Source organism: Anoplopoma fimbria, chromosome 8 (genome assembly GCF_027596085.1).
Source record: "Anoplopoma fimbria isolate UVic2021 breed Golden Eagle Sablefish chromosome 8, Afim_UVic_2022, whole genome shotgun sequence".
Taxonomy (NCBI): domain Eukaryota; kingdom Metazoa; phylum Chordata; class Actinopteri; order Perciformes; family Anoplopomatidae; genus Anoplopoma; species Anoplopoma fimbria.
This window is the reverse complement of record NC_072456.1, coordinates 10,102,844-10,127,137: the sequence shown is the minus strand read 5'-3', so window position 1 is coordinate 10,127,137 and position 24,294 is coordinate 10,102,844. Positions and strand designations below refer to the sequence as shown.

Below are 24,294 nucleotides of genomic sequence, written 5' to 3'. Positions count from 1 at the left end.
ATGTTTGTGTGAAAAAGAGTGCCGGATGGGCTTCAATCTGCACAGACTTACAGGCCAAACTGTGAAATTCTTCATTATGCTACATGGCCATCTGCAAATAGTCTGAAGTATCACATAATGGGTTGTTTTGACCATCGAGTGCTGAGTTCTCTTCAAAATGAACAGGTTCTCACTGTAAGTACACTGCTGAACTACAGCTTGAACTATAGCTGTCATGGATCTTAGTCTCTGTGGAGGATGCACAATGTGAAGGTCAAACTAGACTAAACACGCCTTATCGTCTAAGTCAATCTGCTCTGTTCTATATTATTCTCTATTTACACATCAAGCCATTGTTATCTATAGGAATTCTTTATATAAATATATAATATATATATATTTGTATTTACATCTCTCTTCAAAAAAAGTCAGTAGTGCTGTGCAGTCTATCCTATCAGAGTTAAATACACATAAACAAACACATGTGGAGGTCAGTACAGGTAACATAGAAATGCATACAGTGCACCTGCAACTGTGATGAATCGAGAGCTCGTCCCACCCAAAACCCAAAAAATCGGAGTGGTTGACCTGTACATACAGCAACTCCAAATACTCAATTTCACCACAAAACGTTTGTGGTTGTCTCTCAGTCTATTTGTCTCTGTCAGACCGTCTCTCAGTGATCAGCGGTGTTCCCATGGCGACAGCAGTAGAAGCAGCAGGGTCGCCAGGGTCAAAGGTTCAATAGACAACATGTGGGCTGAGCCTCGAACAGGCACCTGGCAGAGAACATGCAATAATGTTATACGTCGAAAAGAACAGAGGGGTAGGGGAAGGAGAGAATGGGTGTGAAAGGAGGAACAGCCATGGCCTACCTGTGGAGGTGAGAGGTGATGAGGAGGGACGGGGCGACGAGGAGGAGGAGGAGGAGCCATGTCCTTTGTTACTGGACTATGACCGCTGGATGTATCACCTGTCTCATCACCTGAACAGATGCAGTGAAAGACAAAGTACATAACAGTATGAGAACACAAGTACAGCAGTGTCTCTGTACCCAACAGTCCTATCAGATGAGCTTAAGTTCCCTTTATCCACACCGCCAGCCCCGCTCCACATGTGTGCATTTATACTGATGATAAACTGGATGTAATTTGACACTATTAATAATAAAGAAGTGGATTGTGTTATTTTAATGTTTACACAAGACATAGTGATCCTGGAATTTCCCTATTACGCTCTCTTTCTCTCTCTCTTTTAATTCACTGTAAGTTTGATCAAAGTTGCATTCACACTGATTCCGCAGCTGGACTTTTTAGAGCATTATTCATTATTTTCAGCTATGGATTTAGACTTTTCTGCTCACTAACTAACTAAATTTCACACAAACTTAATAACAGCCAGTGATGTGAGTTTGTTTCCACTGACTGTTCGATTAGAAGTGTGTCCTATGTAGTTAGCTTACCATAGCCAGAAGTATAGGGTAATATAGTATAAATACTTATATCCCGTTTTAACTTCTATTTCTTTCTTTTATTTAATGTAACTGATTTTTTTAAATTTCATTTTGAATTTGGTCAAGAATGATTTATCTTTTATTTCCATTTACTTTTATTATTGTTTGTCTTTAATTTCAAAGCTCTGAGTGCTCTCCAAATATATAATCCAAAGTATATTTTATACTACGTGAAACTAATCTTGAACATAGAAAATGCAGTACTTAATTAAGCAATGACTCCACATTTGATTGAAAAGATCAATTAAATTAAGTTCAGGCCTTTGCAATCATTTAGAAAAATCTGGTTTATCTAGTTACCCTATGAATAAATAAGTCCATAAATCAACCGCCTGAGTCAAGATTTGGGGAAGTAATTCCTGGTTCTGTTTTTAGTCTCATGATTGCACAAAATCTTGCATTATTTATGGCTGTTTTTGTTTTTGTTTAGACCTGAAAGATTTATGAATTACAACCCACCCACACACAGCTTCACAAAAATACTGTTACCTTACACACATGAACACACACAACCACACGTATGTGTAAAATGTTGCATCATTTAATGGGCATACGGCGGGACTTCACCAGCTGCTTTGTCGCTTTCATATGCATGTATGTACGTGTGTGTGTGTGTGTGTGTGTGTGTGTGTGTGTTTGTGTTGGCTGTACTCCAGCATACCATGGGAGGAACTCAGGTAAATGAGCAGATTAGGACAGGAGGGGGTCAGACTGTTCTGACAGCTAAATGCACACACACACACACACACACACACACACACACACACACACACACACACACACACACACACACACACACACACACACACACACACACACACACACACACACACACACACACACACACACACACACACAGCCAGAGACATAATCATTCTCACCTGCTCCATCACAAAAAACACTCAGTCACAACATGCTCTGTCCTGGCACACACACACACACACACACACACACACACACACACACACACACACACACACACACACACACACACACACACACACACACACACACACACACACACACACACACACACACACACACCCCTTCTTTGGCAGATATCTGATTCTGTCTCTTACAATACACCTTGTCCTGCAGTACAATAGACAAAGAACTTCTTTCAGTCGCTGAGGAATGAGGTGAGTTGCTAGTGTTCACACACTCACACAAGTATTATATCTCATAATGATACAGACAGGACAAATAATGGAAAACACCCTTATAAACACACACAAATATCAGCAGACGCACACACACAAAGTTTGAAATTAAAAACACAGACATAGACATTCTTCTGAAAAAAAAAAAAATGTTTCAGAGACGCATGTTGTTTTTGTTTTTGACTGTCTGTGTTGATGATTCAGAAGATTTACTCACAGCAGAATGTTTACCAAATAAGGAATCTGTCCTTTCGTGTGTGTTATCTTGATGAATAGATGCATGGAGCAATATGGGACCCTGGGCTCTTGGCCCTGCAAATATGTGTGTGTGTGTGTGTGTGTGTGTGTGTGTGTGTGTGTGTGTGTGTGTGTGTGTGTGTGTGTGTGTGTGTGTGTGTGTGTGTGTGTGTGTGTGTGTGTGTGTGTGTGTGTGTGTGTGTGAACTGTTTTGTGTGGATCTGCTCCCACCAGTACTGAAAACCTTGATGTCACATCTGGTTTGAACTTGTTATGGGAACAGAACTGCATAGCATGTTTATTCCTTTTTTTAATTTTTGCACAATATCTGCTACTCTAGTCTTCATAGCTCTCATAACATTGGAATTATGTTAAAAGCAAGAAATGTTTTGCTCTTAAAGGGAGCTGGTTTAGATGGAAAAAAAAGAATTAATTTGTCCCTTAATTAGGCCAAAAAGAACATCAGACAATGATTAACATTTTATTAATAGTTCACAATGAAGAGCATTAGCCATGTGAGTGAGTTACTCTCATATTTGATTTAAATTAGGCTGACAAACTATAGTTTTAGAGGATTAAAGCCAAAATAATACTAAAACTTGCTTGAGGTATAACACACATTTAAGCAAATGGCTGTTGAAGAAGGAAGATCCAGGTCTGGTTACATGACAGCAGACAACAGTAAACACATGGGGAGAATATTGACTATTGAATTACACTTTCCAATATGCTTCTACTTCAAAAGGAAAAAGCATTTCACACCGCTACATTTATCTGTACATTTAGATTTTACATACAGAACAAACAAACCAAAAAGGGTGCTTTTGCTTAACATGTATTTTGCTGATGATACTACATTTTAAGTACAATTTTGAATGCAGGAACTTTGCTGCTTGAAGTATTTGAAACTGTGGTATTGCTTAAGTGGACCATTTAAATACTTCCTCCACCCTGAACTAATTAACACAACTGAAGATTAAAAGATGAGTTGATCACTGTAGAACATCTGCCCCCATCACAAATGGTAGTAGGGCAGCAATTAATGTTTATATCATTATTGAAAAACCTGCTAATTATTTTTCAACTAAGAAATTAATTATTTAGTCAATATAGTTCAAACTTCCATATGCAGCAAATACTAACATTTTTTTCTTGATTAAAATGTATTGATTATCAAAGCACAAGAAATGATAAGGTTCACTATGAGACTGTGTATGTGTGTATGTGTGTGTGTGTGTGTGTGTGTGTGTGTGTGTGTGTGTGTGTGTGTGTGTGTGTGTGTGTGTGTGTGTGTGTGTGTGTGTGTTCTGAAAGCAGGTGGCAGAGCACAGTCTCCTCCGTCATGCCCTTCAGCATGTTTGTCTCTTAGCAACAATCAGAACATGACACATGTGGGAGATTGGCAACAAATACGTCCACACACACACACACACACACACACACACACACACACACACACACACACACACACACACACACACACACACACACACACACAGACACACACACACACACACACACACACACAGACACAGCCAGTGATGAGTGATGAACAATGTCACTGGTGATATACTCATGGGATAGTTTAACCTTTACTAGAATGAGTAATGTGTGTGTGTGTGTGTGTGTGTGTGTGTGTGTGTGTGTGTGTGTGTGTGTGTGTGTGTGTGTGTGTGTGTGTGTGTGTGTGTGTGTGTGTGTGTGTGTGTGTGTGATAATAAGAATGCAGGAGTGACATTTGGAGCATCAGAAAGTTGCAGCGGTAGATTGCAGACCCCAGGTCATTGAAATGCAGATCAACCAAAAGTTTCAGCCTTTTCCATTGACATCCAGCATGTGAGCAGCTAACACCTCGATTCATGCACAGTTTTCATCCTCAGAGGAGCTGAACTGACAGTTTACAAGAAAGGGTAACCATGTGTTGCAATGTCTGAAGAAGAGAGCGACAGTGATACATCATCCACTCCTGTCCAAGCAAATAAATGTGTCCTGTCCACCACCAACTTGTAATTTAGATACTTTTCCGAAATAATAACATAAAAATGGAATTGGATTCAAGCGAGGCATTCGCCCAGGGATGACAGTGAGGGTTGAAAACAGGTGGAGCAGAGCCATAAATCAGAGCTGTGGTGACCCAGTGGAAATAGACTGGCTGCCGAGCACTCAGTGCATCTTTTCTCTCTCTCTTACAGACACATGCAAATACACAGGTTTCTAAGGATCTGGTGAATATTTTTTGTATAAGAGAATAGAAAATGTCTTATAGTTACAAAAACAATATTGTTAATAAAAAAAAAACTGAAATTTCTATGACTTTAATGTGATGTGGGAAATACCACCTGTGAATAACAAAAATACATGCATTAAAACTGAATGTAAAGCACTGAATTCACTCTTTTATTAGAACTATTTTAGCAAGAATTTCTATAATCCTTCTTTCTTTTTACATATTCAGATAACAAGCTTGTTTCTGCTGCAATGGTTCTTTCTCAGCCTCTCATGCTAAAGTTAAAATCTCTCATGATGATAATATATTGTTCACAAGGATTACATGTGTACCTGCTTACAAACTCATTAAAAGATATCCAGTATGTTTTTCACAATGATTTAATTGTTAAGGCTTCACTATTTTATTGAAACTTTGATTTGAAAAAATAAACGCACATCATGTCTTTGGTACAACAGACACATTATAGCAATCTAATGCTGGTGTATATGATATATCCTGTTAATGATCATTAGTATTTTTGTTGTTTGTGACTATGTTTCTGCATAATAGATCCAAATGATTATCCAGCCAAAATCACCATCCTGTGGTGCTTTAATCCATTATAATGCTCAGCATTCCTGCCTAACCTTTAACAAATGTCCCCAAACATCCATTCCAGAGAAGAAACGTCAGCATTACTGTGTTTAATTCTCTTTCATGCATTCCTGCAGTCAGCCGTCTAAAACAAAACCCGGCTGACAACACAGCTTCTTCCTAATAACAGTAGACAATACTGTGTGTGTCCATAAACATTGCCACAGAGACATGTTAGTTATGCTTTGATCAGCATGATCTGTGTGTAAAGCAGAAATGAATCAATGCATTATATTGTGTTAAACAAAAGAGAGGTGCATTTTTACTGTCTTGTCTTGCCTCAGAATGTAACCTCAAGTAGTTCAGGTATTTGTGTGCTATTTGTGTATGAGTGGCGATGTGTTAGAGAAATGAAAGGTTGTCAGGGACGCAGAATGAGCTGAAAAGTGAACTGACAGCAAAGGTGAATATGTGTGTGTGTGCGTGTGCGTTAATGAGCGTGTTTCATATCAGATGCCTGTGGCGTTTTGTACAGAACTGTCAATTAAGGCCCCAATTATGCCCGATTTTGTTGCTCCTCAATTTGTATGTGTACAACAGACATTCATTCCCTCTCTCTCTTACACACACACACACACACACACACACACACACACACACACACACACACACACACACACACACACACACACACACACACACACACACACACACACACACACACACACACACACACAGACACAATGTGAGGTGACCTTGAAAAGCGTCTGGATAGCTGGTGTGTGTAGGTGTGTAAATGTATCCCCAGCATTTCCAGCTGAATCAGTAATGAGCATTTCATTACTTCAGCCACAGATCCCCAGGGAGGAAACACACACACACACACACACAAACACGCACACGCACACACACACACACACACACACACACACACACACACACACACACACACACACACACACACACACACACACAGCAAGAGGAGCAAGCTAAAAGGTAACTGTGGATTATACCCTCAGGAAGTACTTATCAGAATCAAATAATAAAGTAAATAAAAAAGCTGAGTGGGAAAGAAAGACAACAAAAGGAAAGACAAATAACAGTAGACTGTGTTCTGTGAACATCATAGAAAATACACAGTGGAAATATATCCAAATACCAATGACAGTGGCTACTGCTGAACACACTGTACTGTAACTCCTAATATCCTCCACTGCTGTCGTCTTGTTATTTATGGATTTAAAGAAAGAGTATTATGATATTGGCCTGCTAGTCTTAACTTAATCATTTAGATGAGAATCTGCAGATAATAGAATCATCAAATGTGTCCCTGGTGGGTAATTTGCCACAATGTTTTAAGCATTTTAGTCAGCTTATACTTTATTATACTGAGTGATAGTGATGCTTCTTATCTTAGAGGGAAGGAAAGAGAACTTTTAGCAGCTCCAAGGCTGGGCACACAATAACTTATTCTGAAGGGATTACTCTGAGATGTTCAATCAGTTCTTAAATTTACATAAAATAATGTTGGGTTTTACTTTAAAAGGCTTATTGATTTTTACTTCCAACTGGTTGTCCGAGATAGCGTTGTGTTTTCACTATGCTCTAAATCTTCATTTAAACAAAATGCTGCAGCTATGCTAACATTTGGTTATAGGCTTTGAACCTCATGGTGGCACTAGAGGAAAAGTCGGGGATCAGCAAAGTCATTAGGGTACATCTTCAGGGAACCTTGAATTTTCATGGCAATCCATCTGACAATTGTTTAGATATTTCAGTCTGGACCGACCAACTGACCGCCCTTTGCCCTTTGCTATCCCTCGAAGCATGCTGCTGGCATGCATAAAAAAAATATCATAATTAATTACTTTGGGTTGATAGAAAAACAGGCATGTGTTGATGCATTAATTAAGACGAGTCATCAATCAATACACAGTTGTTCACCTGAAATATGAAAGCACTGTTTTAACACCCATCACTGATGTATGAAAATATAATTTAACCTAGAGAAAATTATATGAATATTAAAGATACGTCTTTTCACTTTGTATACTGCTTACTATGCTGCACATTAATGCTCAGCAATTTGCTAATCTCCCAAAAACTTCCATTTATTTACTAATTGAGGCCGGTCAGGTAATTGAGATTGGATCTTTGTCATCTGCTCCATTCTTTCCAAATGAGCTGTGCGGTGACATAGTCTAAAATGTAATATCCATGTTAATGGCTATTGCTTGTTTTCAAAAAACAGTTAACGGTTTGACCTGCAGAGAAGCATCTTCCCAAGGTCATACTCACTGAGGTTAAACAGAGCCTCCAGTGGAATCATAAAACCTTTGGAGGAAAGATTGAATGCAGCGAGGGACTCTGATTGGAGGTAGATGAAAGGATGAAGACGGCAGAGTGATTGGCTGAAGGTTGTACAGCAACACAAGCCAATGGGGCTGTCGTGTGCTATTGTGTGTGGCATGTGAATGCTCATTTAAATACATGAGGAGTGAAGCTGGAGGTGCAGCCAGAGAAGGCGAGACAAAGCAAGGGCTTCTTTCAAAAGGTCAAGTGTGGGAATAACAGCATCACTGCAGAGAGGAGGACTAATAAACAGATGATGTTTAATCATATTAGCATGAACAAACTCAGTCAAGTGTAGAGACAAGCAGGGAGTCTGACAGAAACACAGGCAGGCAGGAAACAGTAAACAGGTTGATAGACAGGCATTCAGAGAGAGAACAGGACATGAATATATAAGAATATAGTGATATGATTTATAGAGGTTATGGGTATTTTGAAAGCTTGAGTGCAAGAAGTCAACTGTGCACGTAGCTATTCAGTTTAATTCTGATGTGCAGAATTTCAAATAAAGTCAAACATTCTTTATCTCTCTCGGGGTGAGTTGAACAAAAGAGAGCCATAAGTCGCTTTGAATGAGAGAGACAGTGAGAGCAAAGTGAATTTGTAATTCTTTAATGAGCCGCATCTCCTGCCCCGAGGATCTATCATTTTAACTCTACTGCTTATTAACCATCGCCGCATGCAGAACACTCTCACGCACACACACATACGTAGAGTATGTGAGCTCGTTCATTGTGAGTTCCTTTTCTCATGGCACCCACTGTTACCCCCTATCGCACCGTATCTGCTCCTCCCTATCTCCTTCTTCTCCCACCCTTGATTTCTCTTTGTGTGGGTGTGTCTTTATGTGGGTGTATGTGATGTGTGTGTACCAGCTGTAGTCAATATATCCATGGCTGTGAAACTTGGGCAACAAAAGCAAAATAAAACCAAATATTTGATGGTAGACATTTCATTTGTATGCAATTGATTTGCCAGATGCTTTTTGGTGTAATCGCAGTTGCTACCTTGATTACTTCATTGGCAATGTTTTTTTTCCAATCCAGTAAACCTCACATCCATACCAACCAAAAGTCAGACGGAGCAGGTTGGAGAATGTATTTGTGTTTTTTTTTGTTATTGTTAACAAATCCCTAAAAAAGACCATAACAAACAATGTGTTAGTCCCTCTCTGACATTCTGACTTCCATAATCTGTCAGCATCCAAGCCCATTTGTCACTGAAGATGTGTATTGTAAAAAGATATCCATCAATCCATCAATCCATCAATCCATCAATCCATCAATCCATTTACAGGGCCGTGGGGGTTTGGAGCCGATCCCAGTGGGCATTGGCTGAGAAGCGGGCTACAACCTGGACACACCAACAGTCAATCCCAAAGGCTGAAACATAGTGACAGACAACCATTCACGCTCACATTCACATCTACGAGTCAACAATTAATCTGCATGTCCGTGTATGGAAGCAGGAGAAGCCACACAAAACCCAAGCTGATAGAGAAGAGAACATGCAAACTCCACACCAAGCATTGACCTCCAGTGCTGAGAAATCAAAACTAAGCAGAACTGCCAAAAATGTAGTTCCTCAAATGGCCACTAGAGCATGGCTGGACCGCGATCCACCTCTTTGTCCATTTTTATGTCCATGTGTCGTCACTGAGCCACTTTGAGCTTCAGAACACCTCTTCAGAAAACTATGGGTGATGTTACAGCGACTACATTTTATACAGTCTATGCTATACAAAAAATAAAATAAAAGGCTAAATAAATCCCGAAAGCAGCTCGACAGTGTAGCAAACATTACTCATCAGGGGTAAGAAGTGTACTGGGACAATTTTCAGCCTTAGATTGCTAGTAAGTGTGCTAGTGAATTACAGTGCCCATGTCCATCTCCATAAAAGGAACATGTCATAACAGTGTGGCTCATTGATGTGTTTTCAATAGTTCTTGGACAACAATGGAGGTCGAAGGCCCAGAGGAATAAATAGGATCAATTCAATGTTGTTCTCAATGGGATTTGTTGACAATGGGCAGAATATCTCCACACTTCTATACTTCTATATAATTCTATGTTTCTGTATTGAAAAAGCGTCTCATCTCGTGCTTCGAAGCAGCCCTGACCTTTTCGGTGTGTAAGTAAGACCCTGATATGCTTTATTTTCAAAGAGCAAATATTTTAGAGAAATATTTACAAGTTAATGGTGAACATTTAGCTGTGGTTTATGTTGCTAACAGCTGACATATTTGTTCAATGTACTGTAAAGATTGTAAACAAAAATCAATACAGCATTACATTCCCTACTACTACTATTTTTTTACTAATACATATCATCCTCATTTGTATATAAGTAAGAACCATGGTTGCTCTATTGACTAAATGTGAAAATAAAGCATCATAGGAAGTAAATGCTTCAGTCTGGATTTCCAGGGTAAAGCTGCTGTATCAGTGGGATACTGATTGGATTCGTAGCATATTTTCCACCCTCATGTTCTCCGGTGCATGCTTGTACAAAGAACGCAGTTTCATTTTATTGCACTGATCAAACCGATCCAAAGGCTCGCTCTGGGAACTTTATAGTCACGGGTGCAGATTTGGAGCCTCGCCAGGCCTTTTATTGTTCTTTCTGGCTCCCTTTAGACAGATGCTTACGAATGCAGATCAAACCGTCCTCAGGCAGAGGGGCAACATGGAAAAAACTGCCCTTTCCTTTAAGATGAAATGGCTTCTAAAGACTTAGTGAATGTGGCCTCAGGGAAGTGGGGGAGAGGCCATAGGAGCAAGGCGTAGACAAGGAGGGAAGATACTTGGAGGAGGCAAGACAATAAATAGAAAATGGCTTAGCAATGTAGAGTATCCAGTAGTAAATCCATTATTTAGGGCAGGATTATTATAGGAACCCAATACTGACAGCGCTTTAACTGCAAATTAAACTATGCTTAAGCAGATCTCAAGGCCCTGTAACACAAAGGAGGTAACGAGGTTACAGAAAGCACAATGCAAAAATACAAGAGCTTATGTTACTTGGCCAAGGGAGATGGCACACAATCTGCCATACCTCCTCTCTTTCTCTATCTCTCCATATCTCTTTCATTCTCTCTCTCTCTTTCTTCATTGTCATCAAATAAGGACCCATGGGAGGACTGACCACCTGGTAACCATGGTTACAGGGATTGAGTGCCCCTTGCAAGTACACATTCACACATTCTCTTACATACATACACACATACAAAAACATCCTGCACTTGGTAAAGATACAAAGAGCTCTTGAATATATATATATATATATATATATATATATATATATATATATATATATATATATATATATATATGCTTTATAGCATGAATCTGTGAGATATAAAATCTTAGTAGGGTTTGCTTGACATTAGTGGTTGTAATGTGACTCATGGACAACTGGAGGTTTTAGTACATCCACACCACATCCCAATTTAAAGCATTGCAATTTTAATGAGACAGCATTTAATATTTTGTAGAGAAGAGAAGAGAAGAGAAGAGAAGAGAAGAGAAGAGAAGAGAAGAGAAGAGGAGCTGTGATTACATTTACATTATTGACATTATAGGACCTGAGTATGTCTGGAGAGACGGAGAGTAGGGGCAGTTGAAGAAGGGATTGAGCTGGTTTAAAAAAAAAAAAAAATCAATCGGTTTAATCTCTCTGAATTCAAGGGGAGGGGAGGATGACAAATGACTAAACGATGAAAGAGGAGCAGTAAAAAAGAGAAGAGCAAAAACCCTCTGTAACAGATTTACCGTCCACAACAGTGTGGCTGGTATTGTTTTCACCTTGTGAGTCTGTGTGTGTGTCATCATGATAAAATGTGTTCCTGGAGACGCCTACTGTAGTCGCAACTACCACGGAAGTAGTTTTGAGTACTTTGCCAGATGTTTATGTGTCTCTCTGTTTTGTCGTGACCACTTTTTAAAGCAACCTTTGACCCATGTGTCTACAGGCATGTTTCATCTTCTATTGACATACCACATAAAAAAATACTTGTTTGTATGCACATGATCATCAGTATAACATTGACTTCCATACAACAAATGACTACAATGTAAGAGGGAAAATTAAATAACCAACTTTTCTGGCTGGGCTTCACTGCCTCTTTGTAAAATGGCACAAATAGCGCTAACTTAAGCTCTCTGCTTTTAACTGCTCATATGTTCAGGCGTCTGCTTTTTTCTTTGCTTTTGATCTGTGAACAAGGTTTACCAAGTGATTCTCCCTCTCTGGGCCGAGATCAACTTGTAAATGGACTTAATTTCAACAATATTAGGCTGTGTACTGTCTCAGGATGACTAAAATAACTTCTCACTGTTTAATATCACATTAATGAAATACAGGCTTGGCAATGAAGTGTTGAGTTCTAAGGTTTGATTTCATCTCTTGGCTGATATCACCTGGCACCCCACCTCCACTTTTCTTGTTCTCTCTTCAGTATTCAACAAAGCCCAAATGTTATGAGAATTAATTAGAAGACAGGGAGGATATTTCCTTCATAATCATATCTGCAGCCCAGGGATAGAGAGAGAACTTAAGATTAACCGAGTGTGTGAAAGAAAACAACGGGTCGATATTGAGAAAGACATTACAAGTCAAGAAGCAGCACACGACTGGATTTCTTTAGTCAGTCAGTCAGAGAACTGGGCCATCCATAAAACCTGGTGGATTACACACAGAGACATTGCAGTAACAGATGTACCGCCTGCATACAAACAAACACCCTTAAATCTTGCACGTGAAGCACAAGGCGAGCAAGCACGCACAAATAAAAGGCAATAAACATTTATTTGTGGATGCACATCCGCACACTCGCAAACGCTCTCTTTCTCACGCAAGCAGAATTTTATTTCTATGCTTTTCCTCTGCTGGGAAATAATAAGCTCCACATTTCAGTGATTCAAACCCAGAGACATGTTTTGTAGGGAGAAATTTTAAAGAGATAGAAAAAGAGTGGACAGGCTGATTTGGTGGCAGATCTATCCAAAATAAAGTCAGAGCGGCCTGCATTTATTCATGTTTTATTTATACATTAACTCAGAACTACTGATTTAATACAGTAGAGGCATAAGAAGTACATATAACTCAAAAAAATAAATGAATCCCTGTGATTTGTGTGGTCTGGTTGATGCCGCATCACTCTTGCAGGTTCAGTGCGTGTGAGGCTTATATATATGCATAGAGATGCCGTCGAGCGGGTATACATGCATAAAATCCCCTTTTGTCACTCTTTATTGGGATTCTTTCTCCAGGCATTCATTGTGGCTTGAGATACACGATCCCCGCTCGCCGCCACCAGCTCTGTTAATCATAACCAGCAATTTTCGCTGTAAATAGCCAACGTACCAGTTTCAGGCCCAGCGGGAGATCCACCGATCTGACACATTAAGGTTAGTAAAGGTATGACAAATGTCCCAACAAATACATTACTTTTAGAGCAGTTAGATAAGGGGGGGATGCAGTATAAGAAAACAAACATTTAAGGTCGCATACCTGTTTTATCATTCCTTCAATCCACAGCTACTATTCAACAATGTTTCAAAAATAATCCTGATGTACAATTGATGGAAATCTTGAGTATGAATTACTTACATAAACAAAACTATCAATTATTATCTCCTGTAATTTGCGTTAAAATGTTATAATTCTCTGATTTACTCTCACCAAAGCTTCTCAGCGCCAGATCTTAAATACAGTTTTTTTATTTGTAAAATGCACACACAAAATCGTATTCTGAAAGTTATTTCTTGCATACAAGTAAATGCCATAACTTTGGATATTTATTTTGTAGTGATCGGCCACTGCACGATCACTCCTGCTCGCTTGCTGCTTTGCCAGGCTCTTATCCTGCAGTCTCTCTCTGTCTCTGCCACTTTTGACCAGCCACCAGATCAACCTTACAACACTGTAACAATATAATCTTTTTTTTTTTTTTTTAAATCAGGTAAACTCATTGGGATAAAGATTTGTTTTGTAGGAGATACAACTAAAAACAAACATGACTAACTGAACTTGCTAAATCAAAGAGAACGATATGTATTCATTATTTTACTTTTACTTTCTAATGTCTAGTTGTTTCTTCTTGGCTTGGTACCAGTCCACGGCCCAGGGTTTGGAAACCACTGCCCTACAGTTCAGTATCATAACAAGCTCCATTCGTGCTTTGTGTCGCTGTACGGAAACACACTCATGCACACTCATGACTCCAGTTATGATGAGGACAGTGCAAGGATAATTAGTGTGACAATGACCTTTGAACCTATTACATCCTACCCTCGGGGAGAGAGTGACCCCACCACCCAATGACATCACCAGAGTGTTGTGTTCACGTGGGTCACAAACCCTCTGATCATGGGTATCACGGTGATGCTGCAGAAGAATAAGCCCTGGCTTACACTGGTATGACATTATTGGTTTGTCCTGAAAATAATTGGCCTGGGTCATCACCAATATGACCACAGAAAGTCCAGTCACAAACCACTTGGGTGTCATGGAAAGTTCCGTCACTATAAAGGTTACGGGGGTCTTCTCGTATGTTGGCCAGTTAATCAACATATGTGTTTTTCCAGCTATAGATAGACATGGACAGTAAAGCTTTCCATAGAGTAAAGAGAAGGGTGTCGGGTGAGCAGCCTTTGGAGACTGATTGTCCTTCAGACCTCTGGGTTTATTTCTCCGTGTTTTCCCTGCGTCTTTCCTTATCCCGGTCTGTTCCACTTTTTGTCTATGTCCCTATGTTTGTGTTTGTGTGTGTGTGTGTGTGTGTGTGTGTGTGTGTGTGTGTGTGTGTGTGTGTTGCAGCTTCCCCCTCCTTCCTGCTCCTGGTTGCTGGCTGATTGAGCACACCTGCATCTCATCGCTCTTCAGGCTCTGTATATCTATCCTGGTTCTCCACTCACTCAGATCACCAGATCGTTCAGTCTGCTACAGTGGTGTGTGCGCTCTCGGCAAAACTTTGATAACTCTGTGTAGTTTCTCCAATGTTTTTTCCTCCTATTGTTGCTCCTCAGTAAATCCCTGTGTTCCAGAAAATGGTTCTCTGCCTGACTGGCATGCCGACTTCCCCAGCCATTCGACCAGCCACGCCATCGACCGCTCTAACATTTCCCTTCTGCTTCGCTCTCTGCCATTCCCCGAACCCAACCTCCTTCCCCCTACTTCCCCTTAGTTGTAATCAATTCCCTCAATAAAATTACTCTGCATCTAAGTTTGCTTTTGGGTCAAATGGATATTTGACAAAATGCTGGATCTGTTTGCTCTTATGTGGGAACAGACTAGTTGGAAGGATGGTTGCTTTAGTATGTAAAATACTTGGTGTTAACCATCTGCTGAGTGTGATACTTTAAACCTACTCTGTGAATTAGCTTTTAACTAAAAGTGATGGGATCATACATGACCACACTGCAACAGTACAATTACAATGACTGTGGGATGATAGTTCAACTAACATGTTCACATCACAAACAAATGTGAAAATGTATTGAAAAAATAACAGAAACACCAAAGCAAAGTGCTTGAGTGCAGGTTACAATTTAAAGCCCTTTTGTATTTTACAAGGCTCTATAATGCCTGTATTTTTATTTTTATTGTTACTATTGCCACTACTACAGTGCTCCAAAACAGACTTCTCACATTGAAAAGGGTGCTACAGTTTGAGGCTATTATATTTGGTCAATAAACCTCAACATAGAGCAACATTTTCTCATCAACAATTTAAATTACAGCAAATCTGAACTATATTCACTCTGTAGGATGCAAAGGCCTGTAGGGGTCCCTTGATCTCCCTGTGACACCCATGTATTATGTATAAGCATGAGTCCGGTGAATAAGTCAATAGATAATTACAGTTCTTTTTTTTCCCATTTCTGTTTTTAGCGATGACCTGCTTGTTTGTTCATCCTTTTTCCCGGCCCAGTCGGAAATAAACTGCTGAGGCCAGCAGAAAGAGAGATGGAAAAAGAGAGAAAGAGAGAGGGCAGTTGAATCCATCTTTCAGTGCTCTCCTTCCCTCTGGGCATTTCCCTGCTGGCACAAGATGTGTGGAGGCTGCAGCATTTTGAAACCTCCACCGTACCAATGAACTGTGTGTGTGTGTGTGTGTGTGTGTGTGTGTGTGTGTGTGTGTGTGTGTGTGTGTGTGTGTGTGTGTGTGTGTGTGTGTGTGTGTGTATGGTATATGCTGATGTATGAATCAGAATACCTATATTTGCACAAGCAGAAGACAAGCTTGTAAGTGTGCATCAATTCATGTGTTTATATGTGTGGGTGTATATTTGCTAATATTTGCTGTTCTTTTTTTGCATGTGTTTGTATTTGTGTGTGTGTGTGTGTGTGTGTGTGTGTGTGTGTGTGTGTGTGGTGTGTGTGTGTGTGTGTGTGTATGACTCACCGTTCTCCACACCAGATGCTTCACAGCCATCTTCATCATCGCAGTCGTCTCCGCTGCCTCTCTCTGTCTGTGCACTCCCTCCCTCGTCTTCCTCAACCTTTACCTTGGTTTTGGTCTCCCAGCCGAGGTCCACTAACAGCTCCTAAATAAAAAACACATACACACAGTCATGTTTTCTTGTCTTTTGGGGGCATTACATTGCCTTACATTCATTTCCTGGAGACTAACCCTAACCACTACCAGCCTAAACCTAACCCTTACCCTAACTTCTAAACCTAAGCCTAAACCTGAAGCTAAGCCTAAACCGAAGCTTAAATCTAAACCTAACCTTACCCCTACCTTAAACAAAGTCTTTACCCTAAAATTGAGTGATTTACGTTATAGGGACATACATTTTGTTCCCATAAGGAAGACGAGTCCCCACAGTGTGACTATGTAAACAGATTGATGTCCTCGCAAGGGTTGTAAAACATGTGCCCACACACACACAAACATAACCAAATGTCCTTAAACATTACACATACAAGTTGCTCTATGGATGGCAATGTTTGTCTGACTTCTAATTGAGCTTAGTCATCAGGTGAAAATTGCAATTTGTTTAACATTATAATGACTTAATACTACAAAACTACATGTACCACGGACAGACTTTGTGTTATGTGCTAATTAGCAAATGTTAGCATGTTAAAAGTCTTAACTGATTTGCATCAAGTGTAGAGCATCCCAGAGCTGCTAGCATGGCTGTAGACTCTGAGTCAGTTCATTTATAAAAATTGTAGGCATTTAGCTGACCTGCGAATCAGTTACAGTTAGTGCAAAAGGGAATAAGATTCAGCTCTTAAATAATAAACATTACAACAGCTGATAGTAATGAGGTCAAAAGTCAGCAATATAGCATGCTCTGACAATTCAAAGGGCATGATACTAAAGCAATGATAAACGATAAAACAAAAAAAAGGATGTTTTTCTGTTATATTTTTCCCACTAAAAACACTAAATGACCACATAAACACTTTTGTACTAACACCAAGTAACAAAAAATATACAAACACACACACACACAAGTCAGAGAGCAGACTTAAGGGTAATTGAGGTCATGCTGTTTCAGCGGGGATCCATTTTTCTCTACTGCTCAGTTAAGTAACAGATTGGATGCTGTGGCATGTTACATAATTATTATGCAGAATGGAAAACTCTCCTTAAGTGCAACTATTGAAGGATTTAAAAACAACATCCACTCATTTATTAAATCAAATATTTTTGTTTCAAATTATTTTTTTTACTCATAAAGGAAAAGACAGACCGAAATTGGAGTTATTAAGTTTTCACACATACTGTATACAGGAGTATATATAATTGGTTCACAGTATGATAAATGTGTATTGCAGATAGTCAAGGTGGGTAATATATACAATCCAGCTGAAAGTAGAGATATGGCAAACAGACACCAGCTTTATAAAGGAAAAAAATAAAAAGATATAGACATTTCATTCTATTTTATTTCAGATATCATTTCTTTAGAGCAAAGCTGCGTGATGCCTCCAAGATTGTAACATCTTTCGTAATGACTTAAATTAACTCACACTGAAATATGTCAAATTAAATATGAATAATTAATAATACAACTGTTTTGAGTTTTATAATTACAATTTGTTTTTTAGAACTCCGTTGCCATGCAGGGTAAGAGTAATTACAGCAAGGCTTCCACAACTAAGTTGTTTGTTGTTAGATAACCAAATCCATTATACATTGCAATATCTAAACATGGCTTAACTCTGCATAGCAAATATAATCCCTTAACACAGTAACTATGGTATAAACTGTTGCTATATATTCTAGCCGTGGCCCACTATATATTTAAAATGTGATGCACACACAGCGAATGAGTATGCAAATAGTATATCTTTTTCTTAAAATGTGCAGCCGTAGACCTACACATAATTATACTGTACTTTTTTATGTATGTATTTAAATGGAACAAGAGGAAATAATGTTAAATGGACTAACATATGTCATGCAAAAAGCCAAGACTTCATGTGTTCATATTTTGAATAAATAAACAAAAAGTGCAAGATATTTTGCTAATTTGTATCAGTTATTAAACAGCAATTGTTGATTTAGTCTAACTATGTTTTTAGAATAAGTTTCCAAGTTGGATACATAAGGAGGGACATCTGGCCTCCCCTCTACAGCAAGTGTGGAGCAGCCCGTGGAAACAAGGTGAACAAAGGTTATTATATGACAGCATGTCCGAAGGGACATAGAGACAGACTCTCTGCAGTGATTCAGTATCATGTCATTGGACCTCAAATGAGGGCTAAGGGAGGACAAAAACACATTACAGCAATGTTTCCACCATGACTGGTGTCCCTGAATGAAGTTAAGGAGCCCCAAACCTCCTACTCACTGTTTTTTGCTGTAACTTAAGTGGTAAGACCAATGCCATTTTCCTACGCAGGGGCAGCCCTCACAGGGCTGATAAGGCTCAGCCTGGTTGGCTGAGCATGAACATACACATCTTAATTACCACGATAGGAAACTGGCCACTAATAGAATCCCATTAGAGGGAAAACCCACTGCTGCACTGGTTTAATTAACAACACAGTAACTCATTAGGACACGGAGGGATCGACAGACAGAGGGACAGATCTCCAAAATACGCCAGATAAAATAGTAATGATTTTTGTATTATTTCATGTTGTGATCCTCCTCTAATCCTAGATGTGTGAGTGTGTAAATGGCGCACATGACAGACATGAACAGTTATTATTAAATGGTGTGTATTAATGTGTGTGCCTCAGATAAATGGCCTCCCCCACAGAAAAAGCACTGGGGCAGCCAGATGAAAGAAGCACAGCCTAGGTCCTGGATTTCCAAAGGTGATTTAAACTATGGTGTGTATAGTACTTACACACTTGGTATGTCAAAAGGACGGAAAGCTTGCACACCCTTTGGAACTAAAAATAGGTTTCAATGCAGATGAGCTGTGTTGTTAACGCTGACTTTTCTCTTTGGTTCATGCAATAGCCCGTTAGCATTACCATCATCAATTCAGAAGGCATGCAGTACAAGTCCAAAAAACATTGATCTTACTGTTCCTATCCTCGTAGTGTTTGAGTGTGTTTGTGTGCATGTTAGAAGATTCATAGATGCTTCGATGGTCTTTAAAGCAAAGAAGAACAGGACATGTACGGCCTACACAGAATTAATGGGCCAGTGAAAGCAAATCTCATACATACGTGATTGCATGGTGTATGTGTGGTGTGTGTTTGTGGATGTAGCGGGAGGGGGGGATTGCTGACTAGACATTTGCTCCATGTAAATGCAGATTAATGGACTCACCAACAAAATTAGACTGACCGCAGATAGAGCTTCAAAAGCAAAAAGCAATACAAAATTAAACCATAGCATGTCCTATACATAAACTTTATGAAATAGGTCTCATTTACATGATTTTTCCATGAATGTTCAAAAACCAAACAGCACTTACTTCAACAGAAATGATCAGATTTCCACTCTTGAACTTACGGTAGACCACTCAGTCAGCATTGACAGAGAAACATGTCAATGATATCACTCATTCAGTTTAAATTGATTTCTTGAATCTATACGCACACAGCCTGAAATTTATGTCATCATCAATTTCATGGGTATGGCTAAAGAGAAAATTACTTTGAAGAACAAATCTGGTGATATTTTGTAGTTCAGTTAGTTAACAAATCCCATGAAAAGAATAAAACCAAGAATAAATTGATCCTACAGTCAGTGTCTCCAAAGATTGGCATAGCTATGTACTCTGCACCATTGTGCTCCAATGTTATCCAAAAACGAATAAAACCTGGCACCATAAATTCTTGCTGAGCATGTATTCATGACCCGCAAGTGCTACAGACTGGCTGGGATTGTTGGCTAGACTCGAGATATTTTGGTCTTAAAATGGAGTTTGTTGACAATAACGCAAGTGCAGAATATTAACAGCCTTATCCTTTAATGGCTGACATACGATATGTATTGCTGTTGACTTATTCACTTTTTTGTCTGTTCTTTCCCTGTTTATTCGTCTGCTCTTCTGTTTGTGTGTCAGTCCAACTGTCTCAATAGGACCCCAAAAACAGCCACATGGTCCTTTGAGCAAATAATGAATCATCACCATGGATAACCTTGATGAATCATTTCATGGAATGATATTCACATGATTTTATGAATCATTCATGCAAATCATATCACCATATTACCATGCTGTTCAGAGCTTTGAAAGTGCTGCATTAATCCAGTTTAATTGTTGAATTAATTCATTTATTATTGCATGTTATTATCTACATCTGTTCAGAGTGCTGACATTCAAGTGTATTATATTAAGCAATGGTTCACTGATGAGGTGATAACGAATGATTGAGAGGCAGATCAGGAGGACACATCACTCACACACACACACACACACACACATCACACACACACACACACACACACACACACACACACACACACACACACACACACACACACACACACACACACACACACACACACACACACACACACAACCCTGACCCCTGCAGATTTATTCAGCAACTGTGTATCACACCTACGTCACACTTTAGAGAAACACCAAGAAGCTGAACTTAATATTTCCCTATAATAATAATAATAATAATAATAATAATAACAGTCAAGGATCAAACGGACTATAGCATCATTATTTAAGTATGGATGTGAATAAATCAGTTCATTAAGGGCAGGTAGATACATTTGTGCAGAATGCTAACCGCCGTCATACGTCATGGTGTCAAGGTGACTACAGAAGATATTAATGCTCTATGGAAGAGTTATGAAACTACCCACAGATCCTCTTGCTTATTCTGACTTTATCTGCTTCTACATAAACACAATTAGGTGTTCTCCAAAATACCATTTTTTACAAGAGAGGCTACTGCAGAGTCTGCACAGTGTGATATACAAATGATTTGGCCCAATGCAAAGATAAATCACGGCTTACGTTATTGTGGAATGGTTAAAAACAAAGAGAAGGAGAAACTGACTTCATCGTTTGGGCCCTGGCTAGAAAACTCAATATATCAATGTCCATGTCAGATATTGACATGCTGGAATTCTTATAAGATTATGAGGAATTCTACAAGGTTCATGCTGATGCAAAGTTGACATTTTGGCCTGATGATGACAGTGCCGGAGAGAAAGAAGGAAAGCTCATGTATCTGAAATGGAAAATGTCTCTGGGGGTAAATTTCATCACCTTCTCACCATTAGATTTTGTGTGCATAAGAGGAAATTTTTTCCTGATGTTAATAGAGGAAAGGTCAGAGGGTCCCCTCATACAATGGGTGTCATCCTCTGGGAAACTATTCATAGACAGGATTTAAATACGTAGATACGAATATGTATTGGAAGATCATGAGGTACCCAAAAATAAAATAAAATAACATCATCTAGGGACCAAAAATCTATATATCAATGTTATAACAAAATTGCTTGCTCTGGATCAAAGTGTTAATGAAAAATGGACTGGCCAATCAATATTGCTATCTGTAGGCCTTGCTATTAGCATTGCTTTATGCTAAATATTAACTGTAAACATAAACTGGCTAAAGTGGAATTGAAATTAAATAATACCAAAGTTTGTTGAAAACATTCACCTCACCCATATTTCTTATTTGAAGTGTGTGTACCTGAGTTAGCTGCTCCAGCTTCTGTTTCGCCCCCTTCAGGACAGGATCTATATTACGGACGGTCATCTCTGGGTTCTCCTTTTGTGCTTTAAAACTGCTGCCAACCACTCGACCTGCATAACTACAGAAAGACAGAACAGGAGAGAGAGACATAAAGTACTTTCCGTCCTAGTTCTGTGTGTGTTGCTCTTCTGCCCCAGTTTTCCCACAGTCACTATACTAGTGTGTTCAGTCAGGGTGTAGTGATTCACTTCATGTGCAGGGGCGCACACACGCATGCACGCACACACACACAAAATGAAACGAAGAAACACAGACTTTTATTCAAACAGAGGAGTCACTTGAGACGTTCAGCTATGGTGACACGAGTTTGTCTTCTGGCAGACTTATCTTAATCTTAATCGACTTTTATTAAGAACAGGTTGTAAATGATTCATTCAACTCCATGAATAAAATGTGTCTGTCATTTTAAATATTAACTACATTGGACCGCCCATACTTCTTGACTTTAATTAAGGACAAGGTCAGAGGCAGTATTTTTCTGAAGTTATGTGGTATTTTTATGTGAGATCTTTTATTCTATAAAATAAGGGCTTTTTAAACAAAATGTAATTTGGCCTGTTACCAGCTGTAAATGGGTAAGGGATGTCTTCTGGTTTCTTTGTCACTAGACAGCCATTTTTTGGGCAGATACTGTATATGCATGTAAGAACTTAGAGTAGAGTGGCCTGAATGTGGCAAATTAACACCATCACTGAGTTTGATCCTTGATCCGATATAATATTTATTTCTGTAGTGTTGTCTGGGTGGGGGGTTGCAGTGGGTGGATCAAATGGAAGATGAAGTGAGAAAAAAGGAGAAGAAGAAGAAACAACAGATCATGAGTCATATTTTTCCAAGTCCCCAAGTTACAAACAAGCTTTGCTAGAAAACACAATCAGCCACCAACTCAGTAACCGCCGAGTCCACACCCTCGACAACACAAACACACTCTGGCTTTGACAACAAGGGAAAAGGGTCGTGGGAACCAGGGAGGAGACACATGGTGGATGTCAACCGGATATAAAAAAAAAAAACTACTTGACTAATGCCAAGAGATGATGTGGTGGTGAAGACCCCAGCCTTTGGAGCCATGCTAACCCCTGCTGGTCTGGAATCAGATCCCACCAGAAACTTAAGTCTGATGCACAAAATCTCTCATTAACTTTCTCAAATGGTGGTTTATTCTCACACAGATTTTTCCTGATAAAAGGGTCATATTCTGGTTAAAGTCTTACTGAAGCCAAAGCGTTCATGTCCTGAGGCCTGACTCACAAAGCAAGTTCAGTGTTGTCTTTGTATTTCGGCTTCAATGAGCCTGACATTGGTAATCCTTTATAACTGGTCTCACATAACTGCCTCTGTGAGAATCGTTTTCCAATCCAGCTTTGAGCAAGTTGACATTAAATATGCAGCCAATCACATACAACATCAACAGATCAAGAGCTGCATGTTTAATTCAAGAGAGGGTGAGACTACAGATCCTCATGGGAAAATCAGGTCATTAGAAAGGCAAAAATAATATGATGGATCGAGAAAGAGCTATAATGAATAAAATCAACAGAGACGTAACAAAATAAAATAAATTAAACATGATACTGCATTCAACATATTCAGTAGCCCACAGCGGGTGAGGGAAAAAATAATTACTAACAGCTTTGCTCTTATGTTTCATGATGAGATGCATTATTATATTTGGTGCTTCTGCTGCAACGCAGAGAAGATTACTAGAGGAAAAAAGCATTGTAAATGATTAAACATAATAGCAACAGGAAAAGAGCAATTGACGAAGGTCTGTGTGAATGTGACAGTGTTTATAAATTAGAGGCAACTACTATTCAGTGTGCAAATTGTGTTCACATTAATAAAGATGGATTCCTGGTTAATACGGACGTCCCGCTGTAGATTTCTGCACAGGTTTTGAATTAGAGTTAAGCATCAGATATGCAACTCTAGGCAGATCTGTGTGTGCTTTAATTATTAATTCTACAAAAACTGTATTACCATGCTTTCATTTAATTTGTGATGCAACCCATCGTGGGAAGATCCCCCATATGGGCAAAGAAAATACACTTGAGATTTTCTAATTGCCTCATATTCTGAAGGCCTCGACAAGTGT

At 39.2% G+C, this 24,294-nt stretch overlaps 1 protein-coding gene across 1 annotated transcript in view; it reads right to left on the bottom strand.

Annotated features, from left to right (window-relative positions):
• Positions 1-662: 662 nt before the first annotated feature.
• The window catches only part of LOC129095093 (glypican-5-like), a 44,596-nt gene continuing 20,964 nt past the window's right edge, over positions 663-24,294 (bottom strand). Inside the window, exons 8-11 of the mRNA XM_054603469.1 lie at positions 22,137-22,257; positions 16,453-16,594; positions 855-952; positions 663-758 (exon numbers count right to left, since the gene is read on the bottom strand). Of these exons, the coding sequence (XP_054459444.1) occupies positions 663-758; positions 855-952; positions 16,453-16,594; positions 22,137-22,257 (457 nt within the window). The remainder of the gene's footprint in view (positions 759-854; positions 953-16,452; positions 16,595-22,136; positions 22,258-24,294) is intronic.